This window comes from Thyridium curvatum (assembly GCF_004353045.1).
Source record: "Thyridium curvatum strain D216 chromosome Unknown NODE_52_length_296666_cov_86.205578, whole genome shotgun sequence".
Taxonomy (NCBI): Eukaryota; Fungi; Ascomycota; class Sordariomycetes; order Thyridiales; family Thyridiaceae; genus Thyridium; species Thyridium curvatum.
In genome coordinates, this window is record NW_022156807.1 from 99,324 (window position 1) to 115,547 (window position 16,224).

Here is a 16,224-nt window from a genome sequence, read left to right on the forward strand (position 1 = left end):
TTAGGTAGCGTCACCGCTTTGGTCGAAGCAGTGGTTCTGGTTGTGGCTATGTGAACTTCGGAGAACTTTCTTGCTCTACCGACCAGGCGAATGGGGAAGTTCAGAATCCGGGCATGCAAAAGAATGCGTGAAAAAAGTAGCGCTTGTCAAAAGCTCTACCGGATTTCTTGACCGAAGGTCGTTGACGAGGCGCAATGTCTAGTCACTGGTGGTCAAGGCTCCAACTCTGACGCGTAAATATCTCCAGCTGGATCCGTCATCAGTGGCGCAAGGGTTGCCACTATGGTCCCCTGACTCTCAAGCCTAGCACAGCCAATCGGGCGCTAGAAACTAGCCCCAGACAGGCGGATTTAGCCTCAGCTGCAGGGGGGCTGAGGTGCACTAAGCTGGTCTTGCTTGATGAAACTGATCAGAGGCATGTTTCAACACACCGAGCATCCCCTCATGAGGAAAAAAGGCTCTACGGAGTAGCTTCATCACATTTCCGTATAAAATCATACGGGGTACAGATCATATCCACTAGTGTTTGTTTGTGGCTTATACATTGCCAGTCATGGTCTATCTCCTAGTCGTACATGTCGAATCCGTGGAAGACTACCAAGGCGCATGTTGAGGTAGGCAGATTTACCAAGTCTAGTGATCATCACGGGTGTTCTGCCGTGTATCGGAATCCCTCCGCCTATTCTCGCGGTCATCCCTACTTCGACTGCGCCTGCGCCTCTCTCGCCGGTCCGGGCTTCGACTCTGACTTCGCCCATGGTATCGTTCCCTCCGGTCACGTCTATCGCCTTTGGGACTGCGACTCCTGTGCCTCGCGCCATCGGCACGTGGGCGCCTATCCCTATCGCGGGAGCCGTCCCTCCTCCGTGGTGATCGGTCTCTCCGTCTCTCGCGGTCGCGGCTCCCGCTCCGATCCCGATGTCTCCTGTGGTGTCTCCTGCCACCATCCCGAGAGTCCCTCCTCTCCCTACGCCGGTCGTCTGATCTGCGCTCGTGCCTCCTTGTGCTCTCGCGCGCACTCTTCGTTTTGCTGTCGTCGACATCTGGGTTGGCAGGTCGCGCCGGCATCCTAGACGCATTCACCTCGACGGCGTTTGCGCCAGAGGCATCTCTCTGGGGAGGCGGCAGGCCCAGCGCTTTGGCGATGGCATCCTCTTCTGCCTCCTTGACTTTCCTCAGCTCTTCTCGGCGCTCGCGCGCCTGGCGCTCCTCCTCGGTCTCGTTACTGTTCGCGGCTGACGGCTCCGACTTGGCATACCACGTCAGGTCGCGCCCTTGTTGCCATCGACCCACCGGTGCCTTGAGACTGTGACCGAGGTAGTTCTCGCGGTGCGATGAGGTTGCGACGTCATCCCAGCTGAAGTTGACGCCTCCCCGCGACCCGCTCTTTCGAACGGTAGACAGGAGATCCATCGTTGTCTGTGTATTGAGAATGGCAGATGTAGCATGAACCGATCTTTCGTTGTATTGAGCGCACTGGCGGTCGGCGGTGAAGCCGAGTTGGAGAGTTTCGGCACTGAATGATGAGTTGATGTTGTTTATGACGAGGATGAAAGCGGTAGCGGTTGGCAAAAATTCAAGCTCAAGTAAAAGAACAAAGCGAGTGGGCTCGATTTGCGGGGTGAAGATGCTATTCGACCCGCTCTTCCGCTGTTAGAATGCAAAGACCCACTACAACTCGCTCGACATCCAGAGCCTCAATCCACGAACCTCCACTCCGCATTCATTCATCTTTACAGCACTTTCTAGGTACTCTACGTGGCTTTGGTGCGCGTCATTCTCGAGAAATCCTCACCTCTGAAGCGTATACGACAAACCTCTGACTCCATTGGAGAATAACAGCACTGCCCGAGAGTCTCTGCGCCATCGCACCATCAACCGCGAAAGAAGATCGACGACACAGCATCAAAGAACACCACAATGGGCAACAAGAACGAGCCGCCCCTGGACGAGATCCAGTGGCACAACCCGGCCATCCTCGCCGAGATGCAGGGCATCCACTCCAACTCGGTGCTCTACTACTTCGCCGGCAGCCCCTTCTTCGACCCGACCTCCAACAACGCCGTCGTCGTCAACCAGGCCATGTTCAACCAGGCCATGCGCAACGTCCTCGGCACGCGCGAGGCCTTCGAGGCCCACCTGCGCAGCATGTCCGGCCTCGAGTACGTCGTCGCCCAGGAGCCCGCCGAGATGGGGCCCGGCATGGGCACGGGCGTCTGGGTCATCCGCAAGCAGACGCGGCGCAAGCGCAACGAGCCCGGCGTCGAGGACGACATCACGGTGCACGCCGACTACTTTGTCGTCGGGGAGAACATATACCAGGCGCCCACGCTGGGCGATATACTGAGTGCAAAAATCGTGCGTGCCCTTTTCTGCCCTCATGCTTTTCTCATGCTCTCGACTATGGTTATACCGGGCCTTTGTGCTAACCGGGATCTCCCCCCCCTCCCCACCAGGCCTCATTATCCTCTGCAGTCGGAAAGATCTTCCCAGCGGCAAGCAGCATCCAGCAGTGGTCGCCTGCCCAAGGGCACGTGTACAAACAGCCCACAGCTAGCACATCGCTCCGCACCAAGGGCCTGGAGTCCAAGGAAGGAACGCCCATGCCGGAGAGCATCACAAAGGCACTCGAGAAGACGTCCAAGTCGGCGCCGGACAGCCGCCTCGCGGAGGACTCGCTCATGATCCACCTGAGATACGGCGGCGAGTACATGGACGAGAACCCGATCACGGGCAAGCCGGGGGAGTTCCACCTGTCGTCTACCGGCAGAAAAGACAAGATCCCGCCGCCAATGGCCGGCAAACCGAACGGCCTCAAGCCCGCATCAGAAGCCAGCCCTCTGACCAAGGACGCGAAAGCAGACAAGAATGGGAAATCGGCAACTGCTCCGCCGAAACCCAAGCGTAGGAAGAGCAAGGGAGGCACGGTGACACCGTCGTGATCAACTGCAAAGAATCACATCCGTGATGGAAAAGAATCATCTCAACGGCGTTTAGGTTCTGACTTTACAAACGATACCCCGATAGACTACTAGATAGGTCATCAAAAATGTATTCATTAAAAAACGCCTCTGTGCATGCTGCTCTTCTATGCCTCACTCTACGCTATCCAATGAATGCCCACCCATTACTACTCCACGACCCACCCCTTGCCGGGAACCTTCCGCTGCTTGATCTTGGCCATGGGCAGCGGCCAGCCCATGCCGCCGCCCGCGCCCTCGGCCCGCAGGTACGGCACGACCCAGCACTCCCTGACCTTGCCGTAGTCCTTGCCCGAGCCCATGACCTCCTTGGTCGGCTTGCCGTAGCTGACCAGCGGCGTGCCCTTGGCCAGCGCCGCCAGCTGCGCGCCCGTCACGTCCGTCAGCGCGTGCATGCGCGTCTTGGGCCGCTTCTCGCCGTCGACGCTCGCGGCGCCGCGCTGCAGGTACGCGTAGACGATGTACTCTGGGCACTCGCGGACGCTGAGGTGCGACAGCGGAGACTCGGGGTGGATGTATACGAGTCTGTCCTGGTCGTCCGCGGGAGCCTCTCCTTCTAGAGGGAGGAGGGGGAGATAAGGTACGTCGATGGCCCGGCTGGGTTTCCGGTGCACCTCTGGAGGGTACGGAGACAGGTCGGCGCGGATCGCGACCTGGTCGATGAAACCGGCGGCGACCATCTGCTTCAGGAGTTTGATCTGGTGTTGGTCTGGTGGGTCCAGCTTGTCCTCGAATTTGATGTTGGCGAACGCAGGAATGTTGGTCTTGAGCAAGGTGGCGATCTGGTACCGCAGCTGCTGGATCTCCTTGAGAGCCTTGTACCGGACAAAATGACTCTCGCACCACTGCTCTGTGGGCTCGTGTGCGTACTCTCCCACGACCTTCAGCAGCTTGATGGCGTCTGATTTGCCGTCGAGCGAGCAGAATCCTCGGTGAGCCGCGCCGTACGCATTTCGAACTGCCTTCTGTCGGTTCTCCGCCTGGATATCCTCTTCTGTTCGGAAGTCACCCTCCTCTTTCTCTGGAAGTTTGGGGATAGCGTGATTCAGGGGTACGAAGACCTCAGCAGCCGACAGGCCAGCCACCATGGCTATGACATACGGCATGCAGTCGGCCTGTGAGCCAAGGAGCAGGATTTTGGCGAAACGCGGCGCCAGAGGAAAGATGGACATCGTTGTGCCAATCTTGGATATTTGACCTTCCGTTGAGATGGCTGACAAACACTTGAGTAGCCTCTCTGCTTTCACCAAGCTCTGGCGAGTGGGCGGTGTCGGGAAAGGGAAGGTCACAACGTCCGGGATCTTCATTGCCTTGAGCTGCAGCACCACGCCCTCAACTGGCATTCTCAGAAGCTCAGGTTCAGCAAACTCTGGGAAGTCCCGCTCATAGACAGCCGAAGAATACAGTCTGTAGCAATGACCAGGGCCAGTACGACCAGCACGGCCAGACCGCTGATTGGCACTAGCTTTGCTGATCCAACCAACCTCGAAACTCTGGACACCAGAGATCTTGTCATAACGGCGTTCCTTCGATCTGCCGCAGTCAAAAACGTACCGAATCCCGGGGATTGTCAGACTTGTCTCGGCAACGTTTGTGGCCAAGATGACTTGGCGAGTGTTTTCAGGAGGCGGATCGAACACACGTTGCTGCTCTTTCGTTGGAAGCAGAGAGTACAGCGGCAGGACGTTCATACGCAAAGGCCCAGTCCCTGCTTCCTCGTCCTCGATCAAGAACTCATCTTCTTCGGCCTCATCTCCGCCGTCTTCGGATGATTCCTCGTTATAGTCCTCATGGTCTTCGATATCTCCAAAGTCAACGTCCTCTGCCTCAAATGGCGCTTCGCTTGCTGAGATTCTGACCTTGGGTCCGTTTCCAGAAGTAACGCCGTTGAACTCCATCTTGAGTCGCTTACTGAGCTGATGGATTTCATTCTGACCAGTCAAGAAGACAAGAATACCTCCCGGAGGCAGCTTCCTATGACCTCGACTAATCTTTTGGAACATTTCCTCAACGTAGTCATGCTGGGTTCTTCTCGAAAAGTGGACAGTGACCGGAAATTGCCTCCCTTCCACGTTCAGGACTGGAGGGGGTTCGGCAAACAGTCTTGGGTTCTGCGTCACATCTCCAAGCCTCAAAGTGGCAGACATGATGATCAGCTTCAAGGGCTTGATCGACTCTCCGTTCTCGGCGAGGTCTTTCCGAATCTTGTTGACGCGACTGAGGATGCCGACCAGTACGTCGGTATTGACACTCCTCTCGTGGGCTTCGTCAATAATGATTGCTGAGTATTTCCGAAGGGCCACATCCTGTGCCACCTCGCGGAGAAGCACACCGTCGGTCATGAACTTGATGGCCGTCTTCTTGTCTGTCGTGCCCTCGAAGCGGATCTGGTAAGCGACGATATGGGAATGATCGCCGAGCTCTTGAGCGACCCTCTTCGACATGCTGACTGCGGCCACTCGACGAGGCTGTGTGACACCGATCATCCCAGGGGTGGGGGACTCGGGAGAGCCATAGCCCGCTTCGTACAGGAACTGGGGCACTTGTGTGGTTTTACCAGATCCAGTAGCACCGGAGACCACAACAATGTCGTTGTTGTGAATAGCTTCCATGATCTTCTGCTCCTCGGCGACAACAGGGAGGGCGAGCCGAGCAGTTTGGATCTCTGGAGATCTGGTGACTGTGACGCTGTATGCCTTTCTGCCAATGTTCTTCGTCTGCTGCAGCTCTGGTGGTAGCGGTTCCTGCTCTACTGGCCTGGGCGTGAAATTTTCTGGCCTCGGTATGTCCAAGATCGCGGGTGTGTCCGTCACAGACTGGTAACCAAGAGCTTCGTTCCGTTGCCTATGGGCCCAGGCCTTGAACGCAGATGGTCTCTTTGTTGTCCCTTCTTCTTCCTCCTCGTCTTCGTCCTCTCCTTCATCCGATCCGCTTTCATCGGAAACGTCGTCGTCGTCCTCCTCCTCTTCGTCATCCTCTGAGTCATCAGGCTCGTCTTCCGCTGCAGCTTCATCGCTCTCGCCAGCACTAGCGGAGGCGTCATCAGAATCGAAGCCATTCCAATCATCGGATCCGGATTGATCATCGATGACCATATCCACTTGAGGTTGTATAGTGAACTTGGATTTAACACCGCCACGCTTTTGCCTTTTCTGCAGTACAGGCCGGCCACTGTCATCAGTCTCCAACGGGCGCTTTAAGCCCGATCCTGCTGGTGCTGAGGAGAAAAGGGATTTCGCCGGCGCAGTAGAGACCTCTGAGCTTCCTTTGTCGTCAACCTTATCCTCTGTGTCGGAGACATCTTGAGGGGCAGGTGCGCTTTGCTGTTTCTTCGTTCCTTTGGCGCGCTTGGTAGTCTGCGTGGCAGAAGTGAAGATTGGCGTCGGAATTGCCTCAGATTCATCTGAGGAATCCTCATCAGTCCGAGACTGCCCTCCCTTCTCGTCCTCCTCGCTCTCCTCACCAGTCGTCAGCCCAGCTTTGCGTTCCCGGAACTTGCGCCTCAGCGCCTCCTTCTTGGTCTCCTTGGTCTGCCCTAGAGACCGCGCACTCGAGAACAGGCTCGTGTCGATCCTGTTCTCAGCGAGCTTCGCAAGCAGCTCCCGGGTCTCGTCCTTCTTGAGCTTGTTCTCAATGTACTTCTCCAGGCGCTTGGCCTTCTTGCCGCTGACCTTGACGCCGGGCGCTTTGAGCTCCTCCTTCATGCGCGCCTTCTTCTCTGCGCGCTCTGTGGTTGATGACGGCACTATCTCGAGCGCATTGCTGTCTTGCTGCTCGACGACATCCTCGTTGGCGTCGGCCGCTGCCTTTTCACGAGCCGCCTTCTCCCGGGCGAGCACCTTGTGCTTCCTCTGCCGAGGAACGAATTTCCTCGCCATGGTGAGTGGAAATCCAGTATAGAACGTGACAGAGGGAGGTCAATTGAAAGTTTTCATGACCAGGTTCCTCTAAAGCATTCCCACGACTCCGACCTCGATTTTTGTGTGTAGATTTGAACAAGACTTTGACGATGGACTCTTATCAAAATTCGATAACTGAACTTTTTAGCGGGTCTTCTCAGGCCAGAACCAATCACTGCAGCAAGTGCTGGAGTCTGTTCTCTCTTACACCTATTATGTCACGTAGAAAACCCTCTAAGAGGATGAATAGAAAATAGAAGTTGTAATGTCGAAATTGACTTTATGAGTAATTGCATACATAGCTTATGAGCCTGCCCCCGCCTGGTCAAGCGGCCCAAGTCTATCATCCAGGCACTCATTTCCAAGTTAAAAAGTAGATAGATGGCTGTGACCTTCGAAGAATTAGAGAGCTAGAATCTGCCCCACCTCACCCAAAGTCCACTGTAGAGCTATCTCATCTTCATAAGAGCTCTCACAACCCTCACTACGATACACCACATGAACTGTAATCTCATCAACAAATATTCACAGCCCTCACTCGGGCCCATAGAAACTCAACCCAGCAAAAACGCACCCATCTCAATCAGCATACATTAGGTACATACACATACATCATGGACCCCTCCGCCCCGCGCGAAGAGCCCTACCCCGCCCCGACGAAGCAAGCCTCCGGCTCCGTCAACGGTGAGCCCACCGAGGCCTCGTGCACCAACTTCTCCGACAAGATCATGATCACCATCTCCCAAGGCGGCCGTCTGTCCCAATGGGTAAATAAACACAATCCCCCCCCACCCCCAACCCCTCCGCTTTCATATTTCATCAAACCTCTCTTATCGCTAACCCTCCCGGGCCCGCCGCAGATCCAAGTCCCCCTGTCCGCCCCCTCCCCAGCCCTCCTGGACCTCTCCCTCCCCGGCGCGGAGGGGCCGGCCTCCACCCTGCCCTCGGCGCACCTGACCCCCAAGACGCTCCTCGGCGGCGGCGGCGAGGACCGCGAGACCCTGGGCCAGCTGTACGCGGCGCAGATCGGCAGCCACCTGAGCCTGCGGGACCCGGAGGACCGGCGCACGCTCGTGCTCGGCCTGGGTCTCGGCGGGCCGGCCGGGTCGTACGGCCGCGAGGCCTTCTTTGACGTGCTCGAGCTGGTGCAAAAGGTGCTTTGAGAAAAAAAGAAGGGGGGGCGGAAAAGGAGAGGAGAGGGATGTTACCTCTTAAAAATCCTTTGGGGCCCCCATGTAGACAGAGAGATGACAAGGGCTTTTGTCTCGAGAGGCCCGAGGTGACCCTGCCGTCATTGGAGGTGCTGCGGGAACGATAGGGACTGCGTGAAGTAGTCTCTACCAGTGACCACCTTTGGGAGTGGTTGCGGCGCTTGTCTCTCTATCGAATCTCAACCTCCCTACCGTCCCTTGATTGCCTTCGAAGCACACCGGTTCACTTCAAACCAACCGAGATAGGTGGCTGTGAAGCCGAGTACAGGTTGTCCAAGCTCACTCGGAAACCTCGATGACTCTTTTCCAGGTTGCCTAGGGACGTTGATCTACGTATCACATACGATCATAACAACGAGTCGCGCAGATCGACTCCCACAGGATGCAAAATACAATTAGACCTGCCGGTCTCACTCTTCATCAGACACCAGACAGGCGGCACGGCTTATAGACGTATATCGGAGTCATCATCATGACCTCAAGCCTCCGATTAATCGTTTCTTCTTAGGGAAAAAGAAAGAGAAAAAAACTCCATTTGCTCATAATAATCTGTTCATGCCCACATCGCAGGGGACATATCAATGTGACATGCATCGTCGTTTGGCAGCTGCCAAGCTCCCAAATCGTAAAAGCGTTTCCCATGTACCAAGAAAAGATTTCCTGTCGGCTACCTCTATGAGAAATCATTTGCCAACCCCGCCGCCGGCGGCCTTTTACTCGATTTCTTTCGCAAAGTGAACAAGCTACTTGTTGTACATTATGTAACCTTATCGCTTACGGTCACTGCTGATAGTCACGTTAGTAAAGGTGTGATGTCTTGAATGTCCAGCGGGCGTCAACTCACGTGCTCAATCTTCTTGAGAGCGTCTGCAACTTCTTGTCGTTCTCTGCCTCCTTTGCCGCCCTCTCGAGAGCCTCCTGCCTCTCTTCCTCGTTCTGCCTCACCACCTCGTCGTGGCTAGGCGGTAGCCTCTCGTTCTGAAGATCGACCTTGCGAGCATCCTCAAAGGTGCTGATGGCGTTCTTGATACCCTCGGCACCAAGCATGAGGGTACCGGCCGGGAGTCGTCCGCCAGAGACAGTCTTCAACTCGGTGACACGCTCAGACTCCTCACGCAGTACCTGGAAGACACGTGACAGGCGGCCGATGGCCAGAATCTTGTTCTTGATAGCACGGCGCTTGAATTCGATAGACTCGGGGTCCTCCTTGGCAAGAGCCGGGGTGGTGGGAGGCGAGCCGGGGCCGGGAGAAGTGGCCGAGTCGGGTTCCCGCAGCTCTTCTTCGGAGCACGTGCTCAGAATGGCAAGTAGCATATCGGTGATCTTCTCGCCGACGAAAGGAAGCGACCAGGTGAAGACATCCATGAAGTTGGGTAGCCAGTAAGGATGGGGTGTGCAGTTGAACTGCCGAATGTTCATCACGTTGTTCTCGTACTTGAGAACAGCAGCCTTGTTGTTGTACACATCGAGGTAGTTCGGGGCGGAGAATATAGTCATGACGCTGGGAAAGCCAGTCGTCCTCGTCTTACGATACATGCGATAGCCGGCATCTTGTGCCTCGTGGGCCCTGATGATGGAGAGAAGGTTGTTTTTTTCGAGGAAGGCGCAGGCAGCAGGGTATGAGAAGAAGTATGAGCAACCTCGGACGTGGTTGTGCAGGAAGTACTCATTGGTCTTTTCCTGGCCGAAGTCCTCGAGGGGGTCAGCCCAGAGGATGTCGCACATAAGTCCTTGGGTGGGGGGCTCCCTGAAACGGTCAATCTGCACGGTTGTCAGCCTCGAGCATACAATGGGATCGATGGCGGTTCCTCTTTCGTGATGTCACTTACGCTTCGCAGGTCGTCCAGGGTGTGCAACTCGGGGCTGAGACCACCATGAATGCAGAGGAACTGCTTGTTCATGACAGCCGCCAGAGGCAAGCAACAGAAAGATTCCATGCAAGCATCGTACACAGCCTCGGAGTACTTGTGCTTGCACTCGAGCTTGAACGTGAAGTAGTCGGTCAAGTGGCGACATTCGTGGTTCCCGCGCAGCAGCCACAGCGTCTTGGGGTAATGGATCTTGAGAGCCCACAGATAGAGCACGCACTCGATACTAAAGTAGCCGCGATCAACGTAGTCTCCAAGGAAGAGGTATCTCGTCTCGGCCGGGTCACCGCCGACCTCGAAGAGCTTCATGAGATCATAGTACTGTCCGTGGACATCTCCACAGACGGTGATGGGGGCGTCCATCTCGAGCAGGTTGGGCTCCGCGCGCAGAAGCTCTGAGCCCTTGTGGATGATCCATAGCGCCTGCTCCTCGGTCAATCGACCCTCGCGATAGAAATGCTCCTTCAGGAATACGATGTTGGGCTTCTCGCGGGTGTTGACGTCCTCGAAGAATTGTTCGTTTGTCGGCTTTTTCGAGGCGGGCGCTTGCACATCTGCAACCGATGGGGAACAAGATTAGCACTTGTATTACACACAAGATTCAGAGAGCAAACATCCACGAGGCAATCGAGGTCCCGTCGATCGCGTGCGGCGGCGGAGGGGTCAGGGAACAAGCAGGGGCGGGGTCCTTGTACCTTTGCAAACCCGCTCGAGCGTGCTCACTTGGGTGTTGTCCTCCATGGTGTGGATGGAGAAGTCAATCTCGGGCAGCGGCTTCTTATGCTGAATGGCGCGGATGGCATTGTCGACCTGCATGTTGCGCCGCTCCTCCATGGAGGAGCGCGCCTTGGGGCCGTCGGTGTCCATGGCCTCGGACATGGAAGTAGCTCGTCAAAGGCAAAGGTCGGTGGCAGGCTACGGTGTTTTGCCGAAACGGAGAGTTCTGCCAGTATGGTGTGCACAGCTCGAAAGAAATACCACCGAAGGCTATGGCCGGGTGTTATAGTGCGACTGGCACTGGAGAAAGGTGGTGATGAGGCGGGAAAGAGGTTGATGGAGGAGAGAGGTCGAGATGGAGGTGGAATCGGTAACGCAGAGCTGGGCTAGGAAAGTGGTGGGTTTTGGTGGAGCACGAGCACGCAGAAGTTCGTTCGTTCATTAGGAGGGGGGGCGAAAAAGGCGGGATGACGGCGGTTGTGTTGTGAGAAGAGCAAGTTCCCCTAACTAGCGAGTTCACAGGCAGGTCGAACTTGGTGTGTACTTTGGCCACTTATTCACCGCACTATGTACCTATGACAGGTACACAAAGCTGAGCAAGTAAGCAAGCCACTGTCTCCTCTCTGTCTGCAGAGCTCGTCTTTTTGGGCCTAAGTTTCGGTTCCCTCGTCAAGTGCCGTTTCATTTCAATAAGTTATTCCCCTTCCGAATCACTCCAGTACTCTCCCCCCTGATCAACTCTGAACAGAGAACACACACATCAAGCCAGTGAGGCAGAGGTCAAGCAGTCAGCAGCTGCCAGCCAAGGGGCCAATGAGACAATGGGTCAAACCTGAACACGCCGAACGACGGGGCCGCCTGCACGGAGGAGCCAGTCAGCTTCTGGGCTTTTAAGGGGGCCGCACTTTTGCTCCTGAACCGGCGACGGGTGGTGACGCCCAGTTAGTTGGGCTGCCTCAACTCTGGAACAGCCTTAAAGGTAAGGTAGCAAGTGGCTGCAAGAAAAGTAGACGGATTGCTAACAGAAATACATCAGATCCTAACATAGTAACCAGGGGCCCTGGCAGTTATGACTCTGTGATCTTCTAAATTTCCCCTCAGGGTATTGATAGACATGCACTGAATGGCTATTGTTTACTTTAGATCTATAAAAGCCAGTGAGTGGTATTGCCACTGATCGAGATGTTAGGTATGAAGTACTCCTTGATGGAAATCCGTCTACTTTTCTTGCAGGCACTTGGGTAGGTACCTAAAGTCGCCAACCCCTTTTTACCCCACCAACACTGCATCCACCCCGGTGCTCTGCCTGGATCCATCCATTCATGTTGCACATGAAAGTCAGGGACATGTCGAGTCCTATCTTACAGACAAGCGCACTCACTGACCGACTGATGATTGACATTGTCCATCTGTCATGGTTCATGTACAAGCTTTCTCTTGGAAGTGACATTCAAATATTGGCATTTCATCTCTTATTTACCACAGTATGATCGTTCAATATCCCGAGGCGAGAGAGACCGAGAGAGCCTCATGCGAGGCAGCCTTGGCTACGACATTGGCCTTACTGTCAATGGAGCCTTTTTTGTTGGGCACAAATGGTCACAAGGCTGCCGCCTTGGCGCCGAAGCATGGGAGCCAAATTCAGGTCGACCTGCTCTACCCGATCACACGCTTGAGAACCTCCTCACGAGGGTAATTGGTGTTTCGCCATCGTGAGGTAAAGTCATCTCGGTTGACTGCAGACACCCTGTTTAGACTTCCCGGCAAAGAAAACAGGTCACAGAGGATGTATCACTTACTGTATGCTCCAGACATTCTTCTCATTCCCACGAATGCACTCCTGCCATGCATGACTCTCCAGTTATCAAAGACTACGCGTACCGTATATTAGCAGCCTGCCGACATCTGCACAGCTGAAGCGGTGAAAAAAAAATGTTTTGACTTACTCAGAGTCTGTCCAGGCTGAAGTTGGGTCCAATACTCGACATCAGGCCGCCGTAGAATCGCTTCCCACTTGCGAGCCGCATCGTACCATTGGACCGGATCGATGCCGTTGTCGAACGGCACGACTCCACGATCATCATTGTTCCAACGCACTCGGTGCAGCTCGCCAGTCTCCTCGGAGAGCTCCAAAACCGCATACCTCTTGTCAGGCGAGATGGTGATGCCCTCGTTGCCACTAGCATGCCAGGGCAGCCGCACTTTCGACAAGATATGGTACGCTTTGGGATCCTGCTCCTTGAGGATCTTGGCGGCATAGAAGGAGTCTACGAGAAGCGACTCGCCGCCCATGGGCCCATCCTCAGGAGAGTAGTTCGGCGGAGGGATGTGAGACAGCATGTGGAAAGCCTGCAGGCCTGATGGGTCAGTAAAGTAGGTGTTGTCGGTATGAGCCGGGAGGGCGATGTTGGTATAGGCCGTATCCGCCTTGGCCAGATCCGGGATGAAGTCGTAGAACCCGCCGTAGTGCGTCTCGCGGATAAAGGCGATGCGTTCCAAGAGTTTTTTCGTATCTTCAGCGTTCTCGTGCGGAACGCCTTCTACGAATGCAAACCCATAAACTCTCTGCGTATCCTGGGTCAGTCCTTTGTGAGCTCTGTGGATACCAAGTAGTCACTCACAATTTTCGAGGTAAGAGAAGCGATGCCTTTCTCGGACGCCTCGTCCATAACCTCTTGATATGTTACGGTCGGCGGAGCATCCTTGATTTCGGCGCCACTCCAATAATGAAGCCTGGCAAGTCATCAGCACTTTCGAAACTACATCAGTAGTCGGACATTCGCGTACTCGATGGATTCACCGAAGCGGTAGTCGTGGTTTTGATAATGGGTAATGAGATCCCACGGATACAGGCTCTCATGGTTGTCTGCCGACCCTGCATATCACGGGGGAGAGCATTAGCAAAGGCGAAACGAAATGCAACACGAACTTACAACCAAAATCTCACACGTACATTTCACTCTCAAGCCATTCTTTTCAGCGTGTGCTTCTGTTGCAATAATGTCGGCCGGGATCTAAAGCCCATTCTCTTGGTCAGCAACCCATGAAGATACCTACCCAAAACTTCTTCATTTAGTGGTTCGAGTCACCTCAAAAGTGTTGAAATTGCGCTGGAGGGTGTCCTGGTTGACACAGCTGGAGCAGCGACAATTATCCCTAGATGGTGCGTGTAAGCGGCGATTGGCCGGGCTTGCAGGCCGGTCGGTGTAACGGACCTCAGCCAGATGTTAGGCCTGTCGTGTGCGCAATGTCTGTCAGCTCGGGTTTATCCCTCTCTCCCCCGCCATCCAGTCGCAGGCTACACATGCGTGATGATCATGCAAGACAAGCAGCTGTGACACCGGCCGGGGATGCAACATACAGTTCACGTCGCTTAGCTGCCTGCGCCGAGGCGATCTCAATCGCACCAGGCTTTATCTTGACGGCGGGATTGGCATCTGCACTGAATCTCCGTAAAACCCCCCGCGTCTGCACTCCGAACGCCTTTCTGTTGGCGAAATCTTGTGTTAGATCTCTTCCCAGTCGCACCCTCTCACATGCCGGATATCCACACAGAACCTCACCTGACAATCCCCGCCCGGGAACCAGCCAAAACGCTCATTAGGGTTACGTTGTGGGAGCAAAATCGGTCTCTTTCTGTGTTAGCCGGATGACGAGAGCATAAAAGCAATAAATGCAGGCCCGAGATGCAAGACCTCAAAGGTTGCACAGAAAAGAACAAATAGGACGGAGAATTACAGGGATTGTGAAGAAGGCGTAAGAAGGAGACTCATCTGATGGTCGACCGAAATCCCGGCCTCGGTCGTCGTGCGAGCTCGGAAGGAACAGGGAGTGGGGCTTCCCACTCGAACCGTCCCGCTGGAGAATACCTATGCCGTGGATCTCCACTGGAGCTTTGCGTTTAGCTAGGCGTTCTTGTTCCTTTTGCGGGGGCGCAGGCTCGCAAAACCAGCTGATGCTGGATTACTGCTGCAGATTCTAAGCGCCCGCGGCCGGCTGAACGGGTCTTGCTTCCTCCCCCCTCCAGCTTCCATAGGGGGAGAGGAACCCGACAAGCTGGAAAGGATCCAAGCCTACTGCTCTTCCTCCTGCGACTATTGTCTCGAAGGATGCTGTTGGTCCGAGGAGTCGGTCTCTACGGTGCCACGACCCCGGAGCCCACACACCGCTCCATCACGACATGGAAGTGCCTCCTGCAAGGCCCTGGTAGCTCTTCGTGGCGGCGCTTACCTGGCCCAGGATGGCCTAGTTGCCCTGGTATAAGCGCCACATCTGACCCTTCGCCCACTCCCAGGCCAGGCCCTGCGACCACTCGATCGCGAGACTAGTGAGGGTCGTCGAGTGATGGCTCGCTGCTGGTTGTCGTGATGGAGCACCGACAGATCGGCTTGGCCTCCCTCGCGGGCTAGACTGTCTGCGGGTATACTCGAGTGGTGGCCGTCCATCGCGGCCGGGGATGTGGGCTCGAGGCACTGCGAGAGCTGGGCACCGCGAAGACGTGAGTGGTGTTCTTGTCGGTGATGGACCCGCGAGTGACCAGGCCCGATGCCACGCTCACGAAGCGGACGAGCTCCGCAAGAGGTAAAGCTGCCCAAGGATGCATGTCACTAGAGACGCGGTCAAGCGACCTACACCTTGGCAAGGAGTGGATTGCATGGGGCTCCCCCTTATGCACAAACAGCAATTACGGTGTCTCAGGCGAGGATGTGATATTGCGTGTTGCTATAGCCTTGTTGGTAGATCAGTGTTATTGCCTGTTTGGTCATATAGTCATATATGGTGCAAGCAGACCCCAATATCTTTATGTACTCTTTCTAGAGATTGCAGTGAAGAAGATGGAAGCAAGAGCATCTCGTCCTCTCTCTCCTATATCAAATCGAATCCGACTTCTATAATTATATGACTCTCGTTACTTGTTGCCTCGCCACATGAAATACGGCCTTGCCCCATAGCCGTGGCGTGCTCTTCCAGGATGCCCGCCATCGCTCCTGTACCAACACCGGACCACCTGTTGGCAATCCCCAACAAGCTCGCCCCCACGGGAGCGGCCTGCCTCTCCTATGCTCCAGCTCTGGCAGCCACCGCCGGCCTGGCTGCTTTCTTCGCGGTGTCCTCGTTGAGTCTCTTGGTATGGCTCAACCGAAGATACCTGCTCTCCGTGCTCGACCGGCTGCGGGAACATCGGGCCCCCAGTATGGTCCATCGATGGCCGAGGGAGCACATTTTCTGGAAGGCCCAAGAATCGCGGCCACCGGTGCCACCGAAACCACTGCAGCGAGCCACCGTCCGTCGCTCGAGACTGCAGTATCCTCGAACAAGCCGGGTCGAGTGGAGGAGCGCTCACCCCGCGTTCATCACGAACATCGTCCACCCTCCTTTCCAGGCACAGACGCCCGTCGAGCTCCCGGCATCGCCCATAGAGGAATACGATAGCTCCTGGTATATACAGCACTACACAGAGCCGTGGCAGTCCTCGAGATACCCTGAACATATATGACGAGTGAGGATTTAAGAAGGGATTTTAGCAAGAACATGGAAGAGAAGAGTT

The 16,224-nt window shown here is 55.4% G+C and overlaps 7 protein-coding genes across 7 annotated transcripts; 3 read left to right on the forward strand and 4 right to left on the reverse strand.

Annotated features, from left to right (window-relative positions):
• Positions 1 to 633: 633 nt before the first annotated feature.
• On the reverse strand, positions 634 to 1,731 carry E0L32_008114 (uncharacterized protein; the record flags this gene model as incomplete). Its single annotated transcript, XM_031142933.1, has 2 exons — positions 634 to 1,650; positions 1,711 to 1,731. 2 exons carry the CDS (start codon positions 1,729 to 1,731, stop codon positions 634 to 636), a joined length of 1,038 nt encoding a protein of 345 aa, XP_030992619.1.
• A 189-nt stretch (positions 1,732 to 1,920) lies between these two features.
• Positions 1,921 to 2,942, forward strand: E0L32_008115 (uncharacterized protein; the record flags this gene model as incomplete). The annotated part of the gene is made up of 2 exons (XM_031142934.1): positions 1,921 to 2,358; positions 2,457 to 2,942. 2 exons carry the CDS (start codon positions 1,921 to 1,923, stop codon positions 2,940 to 2,942), a joined length of 924 nt encoding a protein of 307 aa, XP_030992620.1.
• Positions 2,943 to 3,130: 188 nt separating this feature from the next.
• Positions 3,131 to 6,859, reverse strand: E0L32_008116 (uncharacterized protein; the record flags this gene model as incomplete). Its single annotated transcript, XM_031142935.1, has 1 exon — positions 3,131 to 6,859. The coding sequence occupies one exon, from the start codon at positions 6,857 to 6,859 to the stop codon at positions 3,131 to 3,133; it is 3,729 nt and encodes a 1,242-aa protein (XP_030992621.1).
• Positions 6,860 to 7,494: 635 nt separating this feature from the next.
• Positions 7,495 to 8,043, forward strand: E0L32_008117 (uncharacterized protein; the record flags this gene model as incomplete). The annotated part of the gene is made up of 1 exon (XM_031142936.1): positions 7,495 to 8,043. The coding sequence occupies one exon, from the start codon at positions 7,495 to 7,497 to the stop codon at positions 8,041 to 8,043; it is 549 nt and encodes a 182-aa protein (XP_030992622.1).
• An 815-nt stretch (positions 8,044 to 8,858) lies between these two features.
• On the reverse strand, positions 8,859 to 10,826 carry E0L32_008118 (uncharacterized protein; the record flags this gene model as incomplete). The annotated part of the gene is made up of 4 exons (XM_031142937.1): positions 8,859 to 8,877; positions 8,936 to 9,852; positions 9,921 to 10,513; positions 10,655 to 10,826. 4 exons carry the CDS (start codon positions 10,824 to 10,826, stop codon positions 8,859 to 8,861), a joined length of 1,701 nt encoding a protein of 566 aa, XP_030992623.1.
• A 1,506-nt stretch (positions 10,827 to 12,332) lies between these two features.
• Positions 12,333 to 13,345, reverse strand: E0L32_008119 (uncharacterized protein; the record flags this gene model as incomplete). Its single annotated transcript, XM_031142938.1, has 4 exons — positions 12,333 to 12,412; positions 12,476 to 12,547; positions 12,623 to 13,241; positions 13,298 to 13,345. 4 exons carry the CDS (start codon positions 13,343 to 13,345, stop codon positions 12,333 to 12,335), a joined length of 819 nt encoding a protein of 272 aa, XP_030992624.1.
• A 2,303-nt stretch (positions 13,346 to 15,648) lies between these two features.
• E0L32_008120 (uncharacterized protein) lies at positions 15,649 to 16,173 on the forward strand (the record flags this gene model as incomplete). The annotated part of the gene is made up of 1 exon (XM_031142939.1): positions 15,649 to 16,173. One exon carries the CDS (start codon positions 15,649 to 15,651, stop codon positions 16,171 to 16,173), a length of 525 nt encoding a protein of 174 aa, XP_030992625.1.
• Between the last annotated feature and the right edge of the window lie 51 nt (positions 16,174 to 16,224).